The sequence below is a fragment of the Anopheles funestus genome, chromosome X (genome assembly GCF_943734845.2).
Source record: "Anopheles funestus chromosome X, idAnoFuneDA-416_04, whole genome shotgun sequence".
In the NCBI taxonomy this organism is placed as follows: Eukaryota; Metazoa; Arthropoda; class Insecta; order Diptera; family Culicidae; genus Anopheles; species Anopheles funestus.
In genome coordinates, this window is record NC_064597.1 from 5,054,589 (window position 1) to 5,070,492 (window position 15,904).

The 15,904-nt window shown below is 45.3% G+C and overlaps 2 protein-coding genes across 6 annotated transcripts; one reads left to right on the top strand and one right to left on the bottom strand.

The window, feature by feature from the left end:
- Positions 1-10,934, top strand: LOC125772238 (uncharacterized). Of its 5 annotated transcripts, none has more exons than XM_049443725.1 (9): positions 1-185; positions 5,545-5,893; positions 5,966-6,169; positions 6,248-6,367; positions 6,578-6,778; positions 7,677-7,785; positions 7,864-8,123; positions 8,400-8,468; positions 9,764-10,934. In XM_049443725.1, the coding sequence occupies exons 2-9, from the start codon at positions 5,611-5,613 to the stop codon at positions 10,645-10,647; spliced, it is 2,130 nt and encodes a 709-aa protein (XP_049299682.1). In that variant the 5' UTR covers positions 1-185; positions 5,545-5,610; the 3' UTR covers positions 10,648-10,934. The 5 variants fall into 5 exon arrangements, with proteins under 5 accessions (XP_049299682.1, XP_049299674.1, XP_049299693.1 ...); XM_049443717.1 differs by having other exon boundaries at positions 2-198; XM_049443736.1 differs by lacking the exon at positions 8,400-8,468 and having other exon boundaries at positions 2-198.
- A 158-nt stretch (positions 10,935-11,092) lies between these two features.
- On the bottom strand, positions 11,093-15,653 carry LOC125772231 (calcium-binding protein P). The gene is made up of 3 exons (XM_049443705.1): positions 15,143-15,653; positions 14,796-15,047; positions 11,093-14,722 (listed from the first exon to the last, which is right to left on the bottom strand). Exons 1-3 carry the CDS (start codon positions 15,164-15,166, stop codon positions 12,782-12,784), a joined length of 2,217 nt encoding a protein of 738 aa, XP_049299662.1. The 5' UTR covers positions 15,167-15,653; the 3' UTR covers positions 11,093-12,781.
- Positions 15,654-15,904: the final 251 nt, after the last annotated feature.

Here is a 15,904-nt window from a genome sequence, read left to right on the forward strand (position 1 = left end):
ACGACCGCTACGCACGCTGCTGTCAGTCTAGTGGTACGTTCGTTGGAAGACAAAACCGATCTACGCGGAGCGTCTGTGCACTTTCCGTACTATACGCAGTTTGCAAGTGTAACAATAATAAACGTCCAGACAGCTTAGCAAAAACAAAACAACACAAACAAACGCTTCCGGTGTCCGTTGTTCTAGTGAGTGTTCTCGGTAAGAAAACCGCGCGTAACCTTCGATCAGGTGGAAACGGGTTAAGGTTGACGTGCTATAGCGTGATTTGGTGAAACGGTGAAGTTTGGTGTTTTTTTTTTACTCAACGTTTTGTTGCCGTGTTTTAATGTTGCTCTCAAGGTGGAATTTTACGACTAATCTGCATTTATCTTTTTGGATGTATTTTGCTACACAACTTATCTACTCCATAAAGCGATAAGTGAAATTGTATCAATTCCTTAATCCTCACACACGCATACACCGACATACGCCGGGTTGAAAATAAGGGCGAGGGGTTGCGTTTCATTTTTCTTCAGCACAAGGGTGCAACAACGAAAAGTAGCCCTTGCGTTGTGTCGCGAACACTGTACAAACGGTACGGCCTGCTTGGACAAATTTATTCCCGCCATTCCAAAAAAACAAAAAACAAAAAATACGATGCACAACTTCACAGCGCAGGGACAGATGCAAGCGACGTGCGCATTACAATCGTAAATAGTCAAACGCAAACGATTTTTTTTTTATTTCGCTTGGTTTGTCCACTTCTTTTCGGGGCTTCTTTTGCTACGCAAGCAGCACTTTTAAGTAAGTGGGCACCAGAGCAAGAATGTTTCGGACACACGCGGAGATTTGTACTTCTCCAATTTCGCTGTCCGTTCGTTTTTTTTCCAAACTGAGAGCCAGAAACAAGAGCGAAGGTGATTTATTTTTAGAGCACATGGTGCACTTTTCCGGGCGCAATCGAAGCAGCAACACCCGCTGCCATCCATCGGAACATCTCATCGTCTGGTTGTTATTCTTTCACATTTTGATGAAGCCAATTTTCCATCACTCCCATTATAGACATCTTCTGATCCCATGAACGGTGGAGTATTCTCGTGTTGAGATTTATTCCATTTTTGCATTACTTTTTTTCAAATAACAGACTGGTCAGAAACACGTACCATGAAAGCTTGTAACTAGGGTAGTTATCACCCGACGAGTTCCGGGAATGCACCGATTACACGCCCCGAAACGTGCCCATATCACTGGGTTTTAGGTTGCAAATGTTTGTTGGTCCAGTTTTTTTTACCTACACAAGTACGTATTGCCTGCTGCGGTCTGCGTGATGATAAGTCCTGAAGCACACAGATGCATTCGGCCGGCAAACCCAGACCCAGAGTGAGAAAGTGAGATAAAACCACGAAATGGAATGAAACGGGAAGTCCGTTATCGCTGGAAAACTGGTGGAGCCGGTACAGCAGAGTATACGGCTCAAGTTACAAAAGAGTGCCAACGCATGTCAACCCAAGTGACACGAACCCAATCAACCCAATATACTGCGACTGCTAAGACCCAACCATTTCAATTCCGGTAGGAAACCATGTTTGGTGTGTCATACTGGACAGCTCCGATCAACATGAAGGCATGCGTCAGACAGCCAACGGTGACGGCATCCGGATAATTTAATATGCCGTGTGAAGTACACCAAGAATGCTGGCGTCCAACAATTATCACCAAAGTTTGCGAACAGTTCCCTTATCGATAGATGCTTCAAGATATTGGGGATATTTGGGGGAATCCCCAGAAAATATGTAGCAACAAATGTTCGGAACATTGGAGATCTAAAAAAGCTCGTTTTTGGATACTATGGACACTGTGGATAAGATGATGTTTATTCAGCTTTCTTTGGAAGAACTTCGATTCCAGACTTTTATGGGAATACGAATTTCTTTTGAGAGACTTATGAGAACTCTCGATACATCTTACATTAGACTCAGTTACATACGATTCCAAAGATATATAATCATTCTTTGGCCATTTTGAAGAATCTTCATTAATAAACAACTCACCCTCAACTCTCAAGGCTCTTTTGCGTGTCTTCACTTTCCAACTCGTTAAAACAATAGAATGAAGAATCCACATATCTAGTAACCCATCCACCTTAAGCGGGGATCTCTAGCAGTCTTGCCATCTGCATTCTTCATTGAATTAGCACGCGTTTATTGGAGACTCAAAACAAAGCGTGCTGCTCGAAGCGGCAGCAACTCTACCATTCTTTGTAATACAGCTTCATGTCCAACATCCAACTCTCACTTACTCGCTGTAATATACCATTCTGCGTATACTGGAACTGAGGGCATCCATTTGAAGCAACCTATTAACTGAGCTGAGCACAGTCGGTTTTCCGATTACGTAAACGATACAATGCGATACGATCGGTTTGTGCTGATGCTCTGGGTCTCTGGGAAAAATGTATCTAAACATATTCTTTCGAACCTGCAATCATCATCATCATCATCCGGGGATCAATCGTTCACGCTTCACCCTGACTGCTGGACATTATGAAGGGAAAACTCCCCCCCTCTTCCCATTTGCTCAGTCTCCCGTCAGAACATGCCTGGGTGGATGGCATTGGAATCTGTTTACCTCAGCAAAACTCGCCATTAATCGCTAAACGCAGTCAAAAGTGCAAAACTCAACCCGTATAGGAGCGGCAGCAGCGTGCTCCAACAACCGGGCAGTTGGAGAGCGAGTAAGTAAATTAATCGGAAGAGAAACCATCACCACCAAGCCGCGTTTTGCAACGCAAGGTCGTCCAGTACGTCCCGTGTGCCGTTCTCCAGTTTTGGCTCCGGGTACATTTAAATTCAAATCACCCTTATTCTGATTGTGCGCGGTGCCTCTATTATTGGCAGCCTGGGCGCATTAAAATAACAACCACAGCAAACACGTTACCTCATATCGCTCGGTTTGCCATTGGTTGGTCCGTTGCCTGCTAAATGTGTCATTTATTGGTTGTTGTTGGCTGTATCTGCGCGGTAGCGATAGTGAACTCGTGCTCTGAGGGACGGGAAGATGATGTCATCCGCAGAAAAAACGTACCACTTTGCTGAATCATTACCCGCTGTTTGCAACCTGCCTGCACAATCTGGTGGTATTTGAATATTGAATTGAACGTTCATTAATGACGTATGCGCTGCTAGCAAAGGGGGGAAGGTTATGAGTTCCAGATATTCCGGTACCAACAAACTATTGATCACATCTCTTCAATTAACCCAACAGTCCGTGGGGTTGGATGAATCGAACTCGGAAGCAGGGTAATAAAACTGTTGACTGTGTGATCTTCAAACTGACACAACCTGTACGATCGAGGTCTCACAGGTGTCCTCCAGTTAGCTTGCAACTCCGGATGACGCACTCATGCACAACTCCATTGTCTGAGTTCACCGTGTTTACGGTCCGGATCAAAGCCGGATAGAAGACAAAGGTGAAGGATTGAAGCACGTGTTTCGTGCTGGATGGTTTCAAACTCAGCAAGACACGTTCTGGACGTCCTTTACCACCAACAGATGCTCTGACCCGCGAAGAGATTCCTTTCATCTGCAACCGAGTCTTCAACATTGGGATGTTTATATTTACGCTTTTCCAATATTTACGCCACATGCATTTCATGTTTGTTGCGTTGCATTCTCACGGATTGCGTCACACTTTCCTTTTCTGTTTTGTTATTATAAGCAAACGCACCCGAACCCGAGAGCCCGTAAAGTACATAAATAATGTAGAAGATTGGTGCGAATGCTGAAATGGGGGAGATGGAGCCGAAAACAAAAAAAAAACCATAACAATGTATTCCCAACGTCCCGGAGTGATCTCGTGATTGCACACACAATGCTCTTTATTTGGTTGGTGGTTTCGCTCGGTCTAATATGTAATCCATTTCCACTGCTTTAGCATAACAAAAGGTTTCCACGAGAATACAGCTATTTGTCGAAAGAGAGCTCTTTGTTGTACAACGATTCCTGAAAATTATTTCCCCTACTAAAACATTAAAAAAAACGAACAAGCGTGACGATTGTGCGACAAAACGCGGGGACTTGTGAAAATGTACACTGATAAGGTACTTCCTCCCGCCACAAACCACAAACCGGCAACAGCATAGATAGCGCTCTTGCTGTGAGGAATTATTGAGCGGTCAAATGGCAAACGTGGCAAAAAAGGTATTTTGAGTAGGCGAAAATGTCAGTGAAAATTGGGGTCGCACGGTTGCGTTGTTTCATCGGAAACATTGAGGAAGCTCTGATGACTCATACCGAAAAGTTGGTGGGATGACTCCAGAGGTGAATCATTCGCTTTTCCAACAAAATTCCCACGACCTCCCCAATACGTACACCAAAAATGATCAAAGCGCAACCCAATTGCTGTCAATCGATTAATCGATCGGTCTTGTTCGCGTTCGGCTATTCAGACGACGTGTCTCCAATTTCTCCATTTAATCGTTTTGTACAATCTCAACGCCCCCCCCCCGATACGATAAGGGTAGGAACTCTGCCTACTATGAGGTATGGAGGTGGATAAATGTACTCCATCTTAACCAGAGTATTGATTTTGCTCGCACATTTTCCGTTTTCACCCAACGCGGTTTCCGATGGGCTAAAGAAAACTGGTGCGGCGTGTGCGCTTCCAAGTTAATGCGACCCCGAAACAGACCTTTTTCATCAGATAATCAAACAAACAAAATAAACAGTGAAATGTATCGGCCTACGTAAGACGCCTTCCCCATGGCAAAAACGACGTGTAGCGTAGCCTGTACCCGGTGCTGAGACGCAGGAAAACTCCGAGGTATTCGGGTGGGCGATGTTTAAAATTCAACGCGAACTACACGCCGGCAAACTTAATGAAAATTCTTTTCCGTATGCTGTTTAGACGGTACAGTTTTAGAGTGTATTCATCCCGAGTGCGTAGGTGTACTAGGAAAACAAACTCTTGACCAACAGCAATACGACTTTGAGTTGGAATCTTACTAGAATACATCTCCAATATTTTGCGAGCTTCAGGCGCGTTACACATTCCACACCAATGAATTGTGCTCAGTTCCTCTATCGATCGCAGTAGTTGTCGTGCCACAGGGTCACGCATATTAAGACATAGCGCACGTCAAACTTTGGATAGTTTATGCCATTTCAAAGTTGCAACTAAAGTTCCGCACCCAAGGATTTTGCCACACCAAACCCCCCCGCAGAATACCCAATAGAAATACCGATAATGATCTGGTAGCGATAGTTCGAAAGCGATAGTCACGGGTCGTAAAATTGGAACTAGAATAGGACCACGTTCGTGACAGGGAGACATAAACGGTGCGACCATCGCGTGGCACCAGAGCTGACTTCAGGTTTTTTTTTTGGTTTAACGTAGCAAAATTAGCTATAACCCTCTTTTGGTTTTAGATTTACGGGTTTTTGGGGTGGGCACAAAAAAACACAAAATATCCCCGCATCAGGTCACGAAAAGCAAGGTTACCTTCGCAGTTCAATGACGGGTGTTTGTTGATTTCGTTTCTTTTTCTTGCTGATTTTGCCTCCTCAGGTCGGTGTATAGACAAAACTTAAGGCAAGGCAAATACTTTAAGAAGCCCCCACCGTGTACGACATAATGCTGTCCCCGACAGTGAAGCGGATGGAGCGTCCGCCACCGCCACCGACGCCACCAAAACCGGACCGTAACCAGCAGACGGCGAAGGCACAGCATAACAGTACTGTAGCACCAGTTCCTTCCCAAACGCCAGACGAGGAGCAGGTCGTGATGACACCGCTTGGCAAGACAAACACATCGACGGTGCTGCTGATCGAGCGGAAGCTAATACAGTCGGTTGGCGAACGGACGCACGTGGCCGGTGGCGATCATCGGGGCATTATCATAAACAAAACTGCCGAAGGTACGGTCCACTTCATCCCAATTTAGGATGCAATAAGGCTAACCTTGCTACCGTATGTTCTTCCCAATCTAGAGCAATCCAATAAACAGCGAGAACCAGCCCAGCTGAGCCTTGAGTTTCGTGTCTTTCTCGTCAGCGCCAACAGTGGTCAACATTCGCAAGAATCACGGCGCATCAAGTTCTGGTTCCGGCCGTGGCTTACCTCGGAAGATGTACAGGCACAGGTAGCGCAGGACTTTTTCCGCGAGCTCGTCAGCCCGAAAGAGTTCCCGCGAGGTATGTACACACTATTCCGGGATACTCCCCCGGGGGAGTATATCACTTACAGCTGTCTTGTCTTCTATTCTCCAACAGACTACGTCGGGTTTATCAAGAAGATTATGAAACTACTCCAGAAGGGCTACAACGAAATACAGGCCGTCGAGATCGAGCTACGGATACTGGAGCAAACGTCAGCCCCTCCATCAAGACCTTGTAAGTTTTGTGACACTACCTACCACTCATGTCTACTACCTCATTTTACTTTTACCTGCTAGTACGCTAGTATTTTATCGTGTGACGTGTCGATTGGGAGTATCTCATAACTTTACATTTCTTTTTCTAAATTCTTCGAAATTCAAAACCCCTCCCCCAAAAAAAACACAATAAAAAAAATCCAAACATTCCATCGTTGGGATTGGTCAGCGCGCCCCGGGCACGTGATCATCTGTTACGGCAATTGTCACAAGCTTGACACAAACAATAACGATCGGGATCATAAAAATTTCACCGACGGTGGTGGTGGTGGTGGTGATGGTACGGTTGGCAGCAGTAACGGCAGCATTCATGTTACACCGATCAGCCAGCGTAAACGGCAGCAGGACGAGGAGCAAACCGGCGAGGAAGGTAGCGCTTGCGTTAGCGGTGAAACACTAATGAAGCGTCTCTGGGTCGACATGTACAACCGAGCACCCTAATGTAGAATTTTGTGTTAATTTTTTGGCTTTTGTTCGTTTTTTTCTTATTAAATTCTGTTTTTTTCGCCACTAAACCTTCTCCAAAAAAAACAAACCTGAATGAACGATAAGGAATGCTCCCCGGATTCACTATTTTACTAAAATACTAAAATCCACTTCTAGGGTGGTCGCATGATGGCTAATCTAATCGATATGCCAATTAATACTGTTTTGTTGTTTCAGTTTTTGCTTGTTTTGTCCTTCCCCGTGTTTTGTTGTCGTGTTTTGTTTTTAGTTTTTATATTTAATTTATCTTTCAGTTGTCTTTTCTTATTTTGTTTACATTTCTTTTTTGTTGCTATAATTTGCTATAATATGAAGCGTGTAACAATACGTCAAAGACATGGTAGTAAACCATGTTTATTAGCTGCTCCAAAAATGACAGGCTGCAACCTTGGATAAGTAATTTCAAACCCAAACTAACCGCCGTTGAAAATCTTGCCTCATAATGTTTTGGTGTATAGATTTTAAATAAATAAATAAACCCTATACTCTCCATCTTTCTGGTTTCCTCTGTTCTGGTAGTGCAAATTAGCATATGACACTGATGTTAATACGATTACTACTAGATAAATCCGGCTTTAGTATTTGTTTATAGTACTCGTGCTCTCTCACTCTCTCTCACACACTCATACATTCATCGTCGTTGGATTGTGTTGTTTTGTTTGATTGCTTTTACTGACAATTATACAGTGATCGTTAACTAGCGAGTCATTTACATTAATTCTTCCGTTTATTTACTTTCCTCCTTTCATCTTTTTTTCTATCTCTTTCTTTGTTCCTTCCAGTGTCCTTCGAGGATGAACAGTTCGAAGTTGTTCCGCTGACGCCAGAGAAAATACTTGAACTGATTGAGCAAGCTTACCCGAACCCAATCGCCCCGGAAGATCTAGCCAAGTAGGAATAGGAAGCCATTTCATGCCAAAATGTGCTCTAACTCTCTCCCAAACGCTCGCTTTCTTTCTTTACCGTTAGGGACTACGGATGGGAAGAGGAGGAAGTGCTTGCCATAATGCTGGTGCTGAAGGAGCGTGGTCTCATTAAATCGATGGAGTACAACTCGTTCACCCGCATTCACCATGACGACCAGGCCATCAAAATCGTCAAGCAAATGCCGACGATCGCGTCGAACAAGCAGCCAACGATTGCCATCATTACTGCGCAGTACTGCGAAAAGCTGGCGGTTGACGCCATGCTGGAGAACAAGGAAACGTTCGTGCGCTACACCACCGTAGGTAAGTCAAAGAAGAAAAAAAAGCGCGTTGGAAGAATGGCAGGCAATGTTCCACGAGTACGATAAAAATGATGAACATTGCATACTTACATTCTCCAAAAAGAGAACAAAATATCCAAGGGTCCTTGGCGTCTTTACTCCAACGGTGTTTTTCACTAATCTCAGGTTCCAGCGTGCATGTTTTCTACCTAGTTCTACACTAAACAAAAACCAAAAAACGAACTCTCTTTCATCAGTTTTCTTCGACCCATTTTCCTAAATCTTCTTTTAATATTAGGCACTTCCTCCGATAAGCCCAGTACTAACGATGCGGAACGACACAAACATAGAAGAAAGAATCGGTTCGGTAAGACATTACCATCTGGACGTACAGCAAAACTAAACCAAAACAAAACTTCATCGAGGAAGACGACTCATTTGTGTCTGGATTGTGTTTTGAGGGCATAATGTCGGGAAATCCACACATCAACAGCTCTCGTTGCTTTTGTTTTTTGTGAACCGCACCTGACCGACGTACTGCATCGCCATTTTTAATTTACTCGCTCTCATTCACTTAGATCAGGGGCCTCCACAGCTGGGGGCCGGGATCTCGGGATCTCTCGGGAGAGCCTCGCGGGCCGTAGTTTTGGAGACCCCTGACATAGATCATCACGCATAGAACGTGCCTCAGAAGGCTTATAATTCGTGTCCTTGTGTGTGTGTGTGTTTGTATCTTTTGTGTTGGTGAAGGGAGATCTTTAAAACAATCGACATGTTCCACTATTCTGCCTTTTTCTATGAGTTTACTTTATTGCACCGCTATACGGAAGAGTTTTCACTCTCGAGCACAATACATTCACCCATTACACATCAGCTACTTGTTTCGAAGTTGGGTACTTTTATGTCTTCAATTGCCATCGGATTCGGAAAAAGTCTTTTTGTAGAGATCTAGTTGCGTCTTCAGCTATACGGTTTCTTCCACAAGAATGTGTACGGCAGTTTATATGAAATAGGACTTTCGCTATGTGATGTGAAGGACATTTATCGTTAATTCCCGTTTGTCAGTAAATATTGTTCATCTTTTCACATTCGTTGAAATCTCGGTCGTACGATGACTCCAAGAGAACATCCATGGAAGGATGAATAATTATTCTTCATATATGTTTTAGTGTTCCATATAGCTGTCCTTTTCTCCCAAGTTGCGAAGATCTCACATACTATTTAGCGCAGGAGAGATCAAAAGGATGAATAACGAAAGTATCTTTCATATAACCCTTAATGGAACTACAACCTGAAGAACATTTAGAAGGAAGTAGATTAGGAGAAGAGGATAGTAATAGCATAGTAGGTTGGGGAAAGGAAAATTCCCGGAGTAACTTTCTTAGTATCAGAAATATTGGAAATTTTGGAGGAGCTCCAAACTTTCAAGATCTCCTGGAATCGAAAGGAATGACGTGTTCTCGTGTGAACTCCAGAGCTAGCTCAGTATCTCAATAGGTCGCAGAATGCCGTACACATTGTCTTCTTGTTGAATATACTCTAATTGTTGCTTTGTGTGTTTATTGGGTGATGGTGAACTGCAACCGCATCTTGCAGAAGGCGGAGATATGATATATTCGGGTCTGCATCCTACTGACGTACTATTTCTTTCCATCTCTTTAGGTGAATCGAACGTATATACGCTCGGCAATATTGGTGCGCATCGGATCGTTAGTACCAAGTTGCCGTCGGTTGGTAGCACGCGGGAAGCAATGACTGCGGCGGGTAATACAACGACCCGGCTACTTGGAACCTTCCAGAAGGTGGATTACGTGTTCATCGTGGGAGTTGCTGGAGGTATCCCGCACTATACCGACTATCGGCGGCACGTACGGCTTGGTGACGTCGTGATCGCGTCCGCGATACAGGAACAGAACCCAACCAATGGTAATCCGCAGAAACCGTACTGCTACGTGTACAGCAGTGGTCAGACCGAGGTGAAGCGCTACTACCCGACCGACGATGGTCTGCAGCTGATTGCACGTACGATCGTACAGAACGATGACGGTAAGAAGCCGTGGCTGCAGTACGTACAGGAAGGGTTACAGCAGCTGAGCGGTCGGGGTGGACACGCGGAGCATGATTTTGCCCGTCCGGCACCGAACACGGACAAGCTGTACATGAACATTGGCAACAAGAACGTGATCGAGGTAGCGCATCCGATCGCCCAGACGGATGGCGATGGAGATGAAGCGGATGCTGGTCCAGTACAGCACCAGACACGCTTACATGCCGGCCCGATCGGGTCCGGGTACGATCTGGTGCGGTCGGACAGTGCCCGTACGGAGTACGCCCAGACGTACCATCTGCTAGCGACCGACAGCGAAATGAACTCGGTGCTGGACAGTGTGGTCGGCAACTGTCGGGAAAGCTTCATCCTGGTGAAGGGTATCGCTGACTACAAGGATGGTACCACGTCACGCAAATGGCAAAACTATGCCTCGCTGGCAGCAGCCGCCGTCATGAAGACGATCGTGTGCGCGATGGATGCGCCTACGAACGTGTAAGGAACGGATAGAGATCCCCTAGCTTATAATCCATAGTGTTCACCAAACCTCCTATTAATTAATAATATCACCCTTTTGTTCGGGAGTGCAAAACAGAAACAAATTCGAACCATCCGGAATTAGGGATGTTTGCTGCATGAAGCAAAGGAACAAACGATGAAGAGAGAGAGAGAGAGAAAACACTCAAAAAGGACCAAAAAACGATTCTAGTAAAAAGGGAAACCATTTTTAGCTATTTATGAAATATAATTAATAGAGTAATATATTTCTGTATACACGGTGTCTAATGGTGATCGTTCATATCCTTCATGTATACTGTTTGAACATACTGAAAGCAATCTTTTTCAAGATGGCGTTAGACTTCAAATCCGAAATCGTCTATTAGAATCTCATCACGTAAGTTTCGAGGACATTTCAAGCAAAACGCTATTTTTTTAACCCTATGTACAAAATAACCTTATGCCGGTTGATTTATTCGATTTATGTTAAATTAATACACAATTGTTGTATAATCATCCGTAACTGTTGCGATGGAAGTATGGTACACCTGTACAGCACAAAGAGGATTTTGGGTTATTTTGGGGAATCGCATTTCGTTTCCATTTTGTTTATTTTTTTTTATGAAACAATTATGATACTGTTTCACGCTTGTTGAAACCTAAAGCGAAGCAAATAAAGTTTATTAATTTGAATGAAGACATGGGAGAAAGGGTGGGTTTGCTTCCTAGCGACCACAAACTCATCTTAAAAGCTACTGGGATTAAGGTTGGATACAGGGGTTGAATTAGATGTTTTAGATTCTAATCTACATTTAGAGATTAGAGTAGGATTTCGGCTAAAAATCACTTTTATACCTAAAATATTCAAACATTAAGCACGTGGGCGATCTTAAAACGGGAATTCCTACCACAAGTAATCCGTAGATCATAGGTTGTGATACCAGTGATTTTAGGGTGACCAACAACTAGTGGAGTTTCATTACCTAAAGTAGGCTAGCTGCGAAAACCCATCGAAAAAGATTATATTATTCCATTATAAGGTTTGAATAACGAAGCCGCTAGTGTGTGTTTGTGGGGCTGTAGAAGTGATGCGAATAACAACTCACTCAGCTAAGACCAATTGACTCAGAGTGAGTGACAGAGGTACAACTCTTAAACTGATTCTTCGAAGAGTGATTCTTTAGTTTTAGAAACTGCGGCTTACACACATCAAATGAATGGAGTTGTTAAACTCACTAGTGAGTTGATAGACATCTTGGGTTAAATAACTCATTCGTTCGCTAAAATCTCATTGGGTTAGTTAAAACCGCCAATATATTATGACAACTCTTTGTGAAAAATTTAAACAAACTCACTGATTCATTCTTACTTAGTATGCACATCAGCAGTCTGTTGTATATGTTCTTACACACGATTAAAATGTAATATGGAGTGTTACTAATGCTAAGTTGCATTATAAAAAACAGTCATAAATCGCGCAAGTGTTCCTATTCTTATTGTAAAAGATTAATCAACTCTGCTGATGACTTTGTCACACATGCATTAGATCAGGGGTCAGCAGAATTTTCACCAAAAGGGCCAGACAGTAAAAATTAACCTGAAACTGCGGGCTAAATACTTGAAACAAATCTTGAAACATGTGAATACAGGGTTTACTCCCTAAGAGATTAGATGATTTTTTTAGAAAAAATGTATAATAGATACGACATAATTGATGTTGATTTGAATACACAGTACTAAAAATAATCTGATATCGTGATAATTGGATTTTTTGTTTTTCTCGTAAAAGACCTAATTGATCATGATATTTTCACGGTGCCGGAAATTTTGCCTTTTCTAAGGTGAAACGGTCCGGATGTAATTCTAAATTATCCATTATTTTGCTATTTTGTAAGTTTTTGAATTGAAGTACTAGCATGGTCAAGTAAAAAATAGTTTACAAAACGACATTAACGTCTGTCCCGTTTAGATTCGAACATTAGAACAAACACTCCATGTTACATTTTAACCATTAACACGGTATTGGATTAATCATTCCGATTAACCAGCTAGTAGCAAAAATTGTAAAAGATGATAGAGAGAGATACATATATATGAGGGAAATAGGTAAAAGAAAAGTGTTAAAATTTCCCACTCTACTGGGGTGGCTGACCGTAATAACCGTAGGCCCCCTGTGGTGGTGGACCCTGCGGACCGGGTGGCGGCATCTGTGTGTTCGGTGGACGCTGCGGATACTGCGGATAGCCGGTTTGGGCCGGCGGATATTGACCCTGCGGCACGGGCAATGGCGCATACGATTGTTGATGGTACGGCGGATGGGGTGGGTAAACACCCGGTCCAGCCGGTCCCGGTGCACCTTGCTGCTGTTGCTGTTGTTGCTGGCCGGGTACGACCGCACCGGCCGGTTGCTGTTGCTGCTGTTGTTGATAGTTGGAAACCGGTGGTTGTCCGTGCTGTTGTTGCTGTTGTTGTTGCTGCTGCTGTTGTTGTGCGTTGGGTGGTTGAGTGTTGTAAGAACCGCCTGGTGGCATTGCGCCTGCACCTACCGATACACCGCCGGGATTGGCCGTCGGGTAGGAGGAGGTAGTGGTGGCTGGTATGGCGGACGATGGTACACCTGCACCGCCAGCGGCAACTGCTGTCTGAGGCGGTTGTTGCTGCTGTTGCGGACCCGGATATGCCGACGGTTGTCCCGCGACGGCCCCACCAGCACCCGCAGCACCTGCTTGACCGGCACCTCCCCCAACGCTGGTCGGAATAGGACCGGCAGTATTCGGTGGACCAGTGCCGGGGTAACCGGTCGGGTATTGTGGCTGTTGTGGCATCGGATAGCCGGGCGACTGGGCTGGGTAGCCGCCTACCTGCCCTTGCGGTGGGTGACCACCCTGCTGACCGGGACCGGCCGGCTGACCGTATGGTCCATTCGGACCGGCAGCAGCAGCGGCACCGGCACCGGCACCAGTGCCCGGATAACCGGGATATCCGTGCGGTGGTGGTGGTCCACCTGGTCCACCCTGGGGCGGATATTGAACGGGAGGTTGCCCAGGCGGACCGTAACCTACGTGTGGCTGCGCGTTCGGTGCGCCCGGCGGAAGGCCCTGCTGATAGGTACCGGGCCCAGCACCACTGCCAGCAGCACCGGCTCCACCTGCTCCCGGATGTTGTCCGGCAGCTGCACCCGGATACGGTGAGCCTTGTACTGGCGGTACTTGACCACCGGTGGAACCGGCTGGTGGTACACCCGCATGATGATAGCTCTGCGGTGTGCCCGCATTCGGAGGACCGTATCCTTGCACCTGATTAGGTGGACCGCCGTACGGTGAATACCCAGCCTGGGCACCGTACGGAGTTTGATTCGGTGGCGGATACCCCGGATAGTGGGAGTGCTGTACGTTGTACGAAGCACGCTGCTGATAGCCAGACGTTTGCGGTGGCAACGGTTGGCTGGCCGGTTGCTGCTGCTGCTGCCCACCCGGACCGGGAATACCCGGAGCACGGATTGCACCGCCCGGGCCGGAATTTTGTTGGTTCACCAAACCCTGCTGCTGTTGCTGCTGCTGCTGGCCACCGACCACAGGAGCATTTGATGTCGGTGGCATCGGTCCGCTGGTACCGGGCGCACGGTATCCACCTTGCTGGTTTGCACCGCCAGCACCACCCATCACCACATTCTGGCCCGGTTGATTTGGCACCTGTGGGACCGCATTTTGTCCGTGACCGGCACCTACGCTACCCGGTACACCTGCCTGTTGCCCTGGCTGTTGCATTCCACCGGCAGCCGGATTCGGTGGTCCGTGCGGATTGTGCTGCTGCCCTGTCGGTACCACACCGTTGCTAGCGTGCGGCTGACCTTGCTGTTGTTGCTGCTGCTGCTGCGGTTGTTGCTGACCACCCATACCGGCACCCGGTGGTGCCTGGCCGGGTTGTGGATAGCCGGGCATTCCCGGTTGTCCCGGCCCTTGCCCCATCATGCTGCCATCGTGCGTTGGCGGTGGAGGCTGTTGTTGTTGTTGCTGCTGCTGTTGTTGCTGTTGCTGTTGCTGTTGTTGCTGAATAGCATGCAACATTTGGGGTGGCTGTAAACAACATACAACAATCGAAGTACAGATTAAACACAGTACAACATGACATTACAATCGTAAAACTTACCGGAAGTAGCGACGATACGTTCTGCTGCGGATCGGCTAGATTTGCCAAGTAGACGAGGTTCCGGTGTAGTGCCACCTGGTACGACATGCTTTCGCTTGATTTGCCAGCAAACTGGAACTCCTGTATCGTCTGTATTAGGCCCGCATTTTCATCCAATATCTTCTGTATATGCATCGAACTCGGAGGTGGTCCCTGGCCACGATTCGGTGGATTACCACCACGACCGCCGCCCGGATTCGATGCTTGCTGTGACTGTAGCATTACCGCAGACGGGTAGAACAGAAAAAAAACAATTTCATATAACCAAAACCAAATATATCTACATTTGCGTTGGCTTGTTTGCTTACCTGCTGTGAATAAGCGAGCGACATTTTCTACGCTGTGAACGTTTTAGTTTGCAAAGATGTATACGATGTACACGAAGCTAGCACAATTCGATGGTTGAGTTGAGAGAAAGCAATCACGTAAAAAAATATTTCACCACCAAACACCGGCGAACAAGATACACGACCGACGCGTTTCTTCTACACTTCAGCTGCCGGATGTTCCGTACGATTACGGAAAACAATGTGCGACCTGACTACAGGCAATTATTCGTTCTTCTTCCAATAGTGCACATTATGAAAGGGGATTCTCTGCTGATTTATTACAAATATTACTTTCGAAACCACATGAAGAAATGCGACTGAAGGAAACGTTTTTAAGCTTATGACGCCCGTTGTGCAGCTTCTTGAGAGAATTTGTTCTTCTTTGCTCGCGTCAGGAAGAATGATTAAATGGCCGTCGCTGTTAGTAACGTCAAATCTTTGGATGCGCTTTGTTTACAAGCGCAATGTCTTTGTTATTGTTGAGAATTGTATATAGATTTGGGAAACATTTTAATTTTATTATTTCGAAATGAAGCCTAAAACATGTAAAAATATTGAAATAATGTTGTATAGAACATTTTACGTACAAAATAAATATTTTTAAACCCATATAAAACAACAGCAACGATTAATATATTGAAAAATAAAATAACTTCTTGCCATTTGGTAGAGTTTACATCCATATATAACCATTATTTTTTCAAATTTATCTTAAAATTCATAACTAGCTATCGTAAGCTG

Coding starts and splice junctions, on each gene's coding strand:
- LOC125772238 (XM_049443725.1), top strand. CDS start 5,611: ATGCTGTCCCCGACAGTGAAGCGGATGGAGCGTCCGCCACCGCCACCG. Junction 6,170..6,247: donor CCCGAAAGAGTTCCCGCGAG/GTATGTACACAC, acceptor ATTCTCCAACAG/ACTACGTCGGGTTTATCAAG. Junction 8,469..9,763: donor TAGAAGAAAGAATCGGTTCG/GTAAGACATTAC, acceptor CCATCTCTTTAG/GTGAATCGAACGTATATACG.
- LOC125772231 (XM_049443705.1), bottom strand. CDS start 15,166: ATGTCGCTCGCTTATTCACAGCAG. Junction 15,048..15,142: donor CGCTCGCTTATTCACAGCAG/GTAAGCAAACAA, acceptor GTAATGCTACAG/TCACAGCAAGCATCGAATCC. Junction 14,723..14,795: donor ACGTATCGTCGCTACTTCCG/GTAAGTTTTACG, acceptor TGTTGTTTACAG/CCACCCCAAATGTTGCATGC.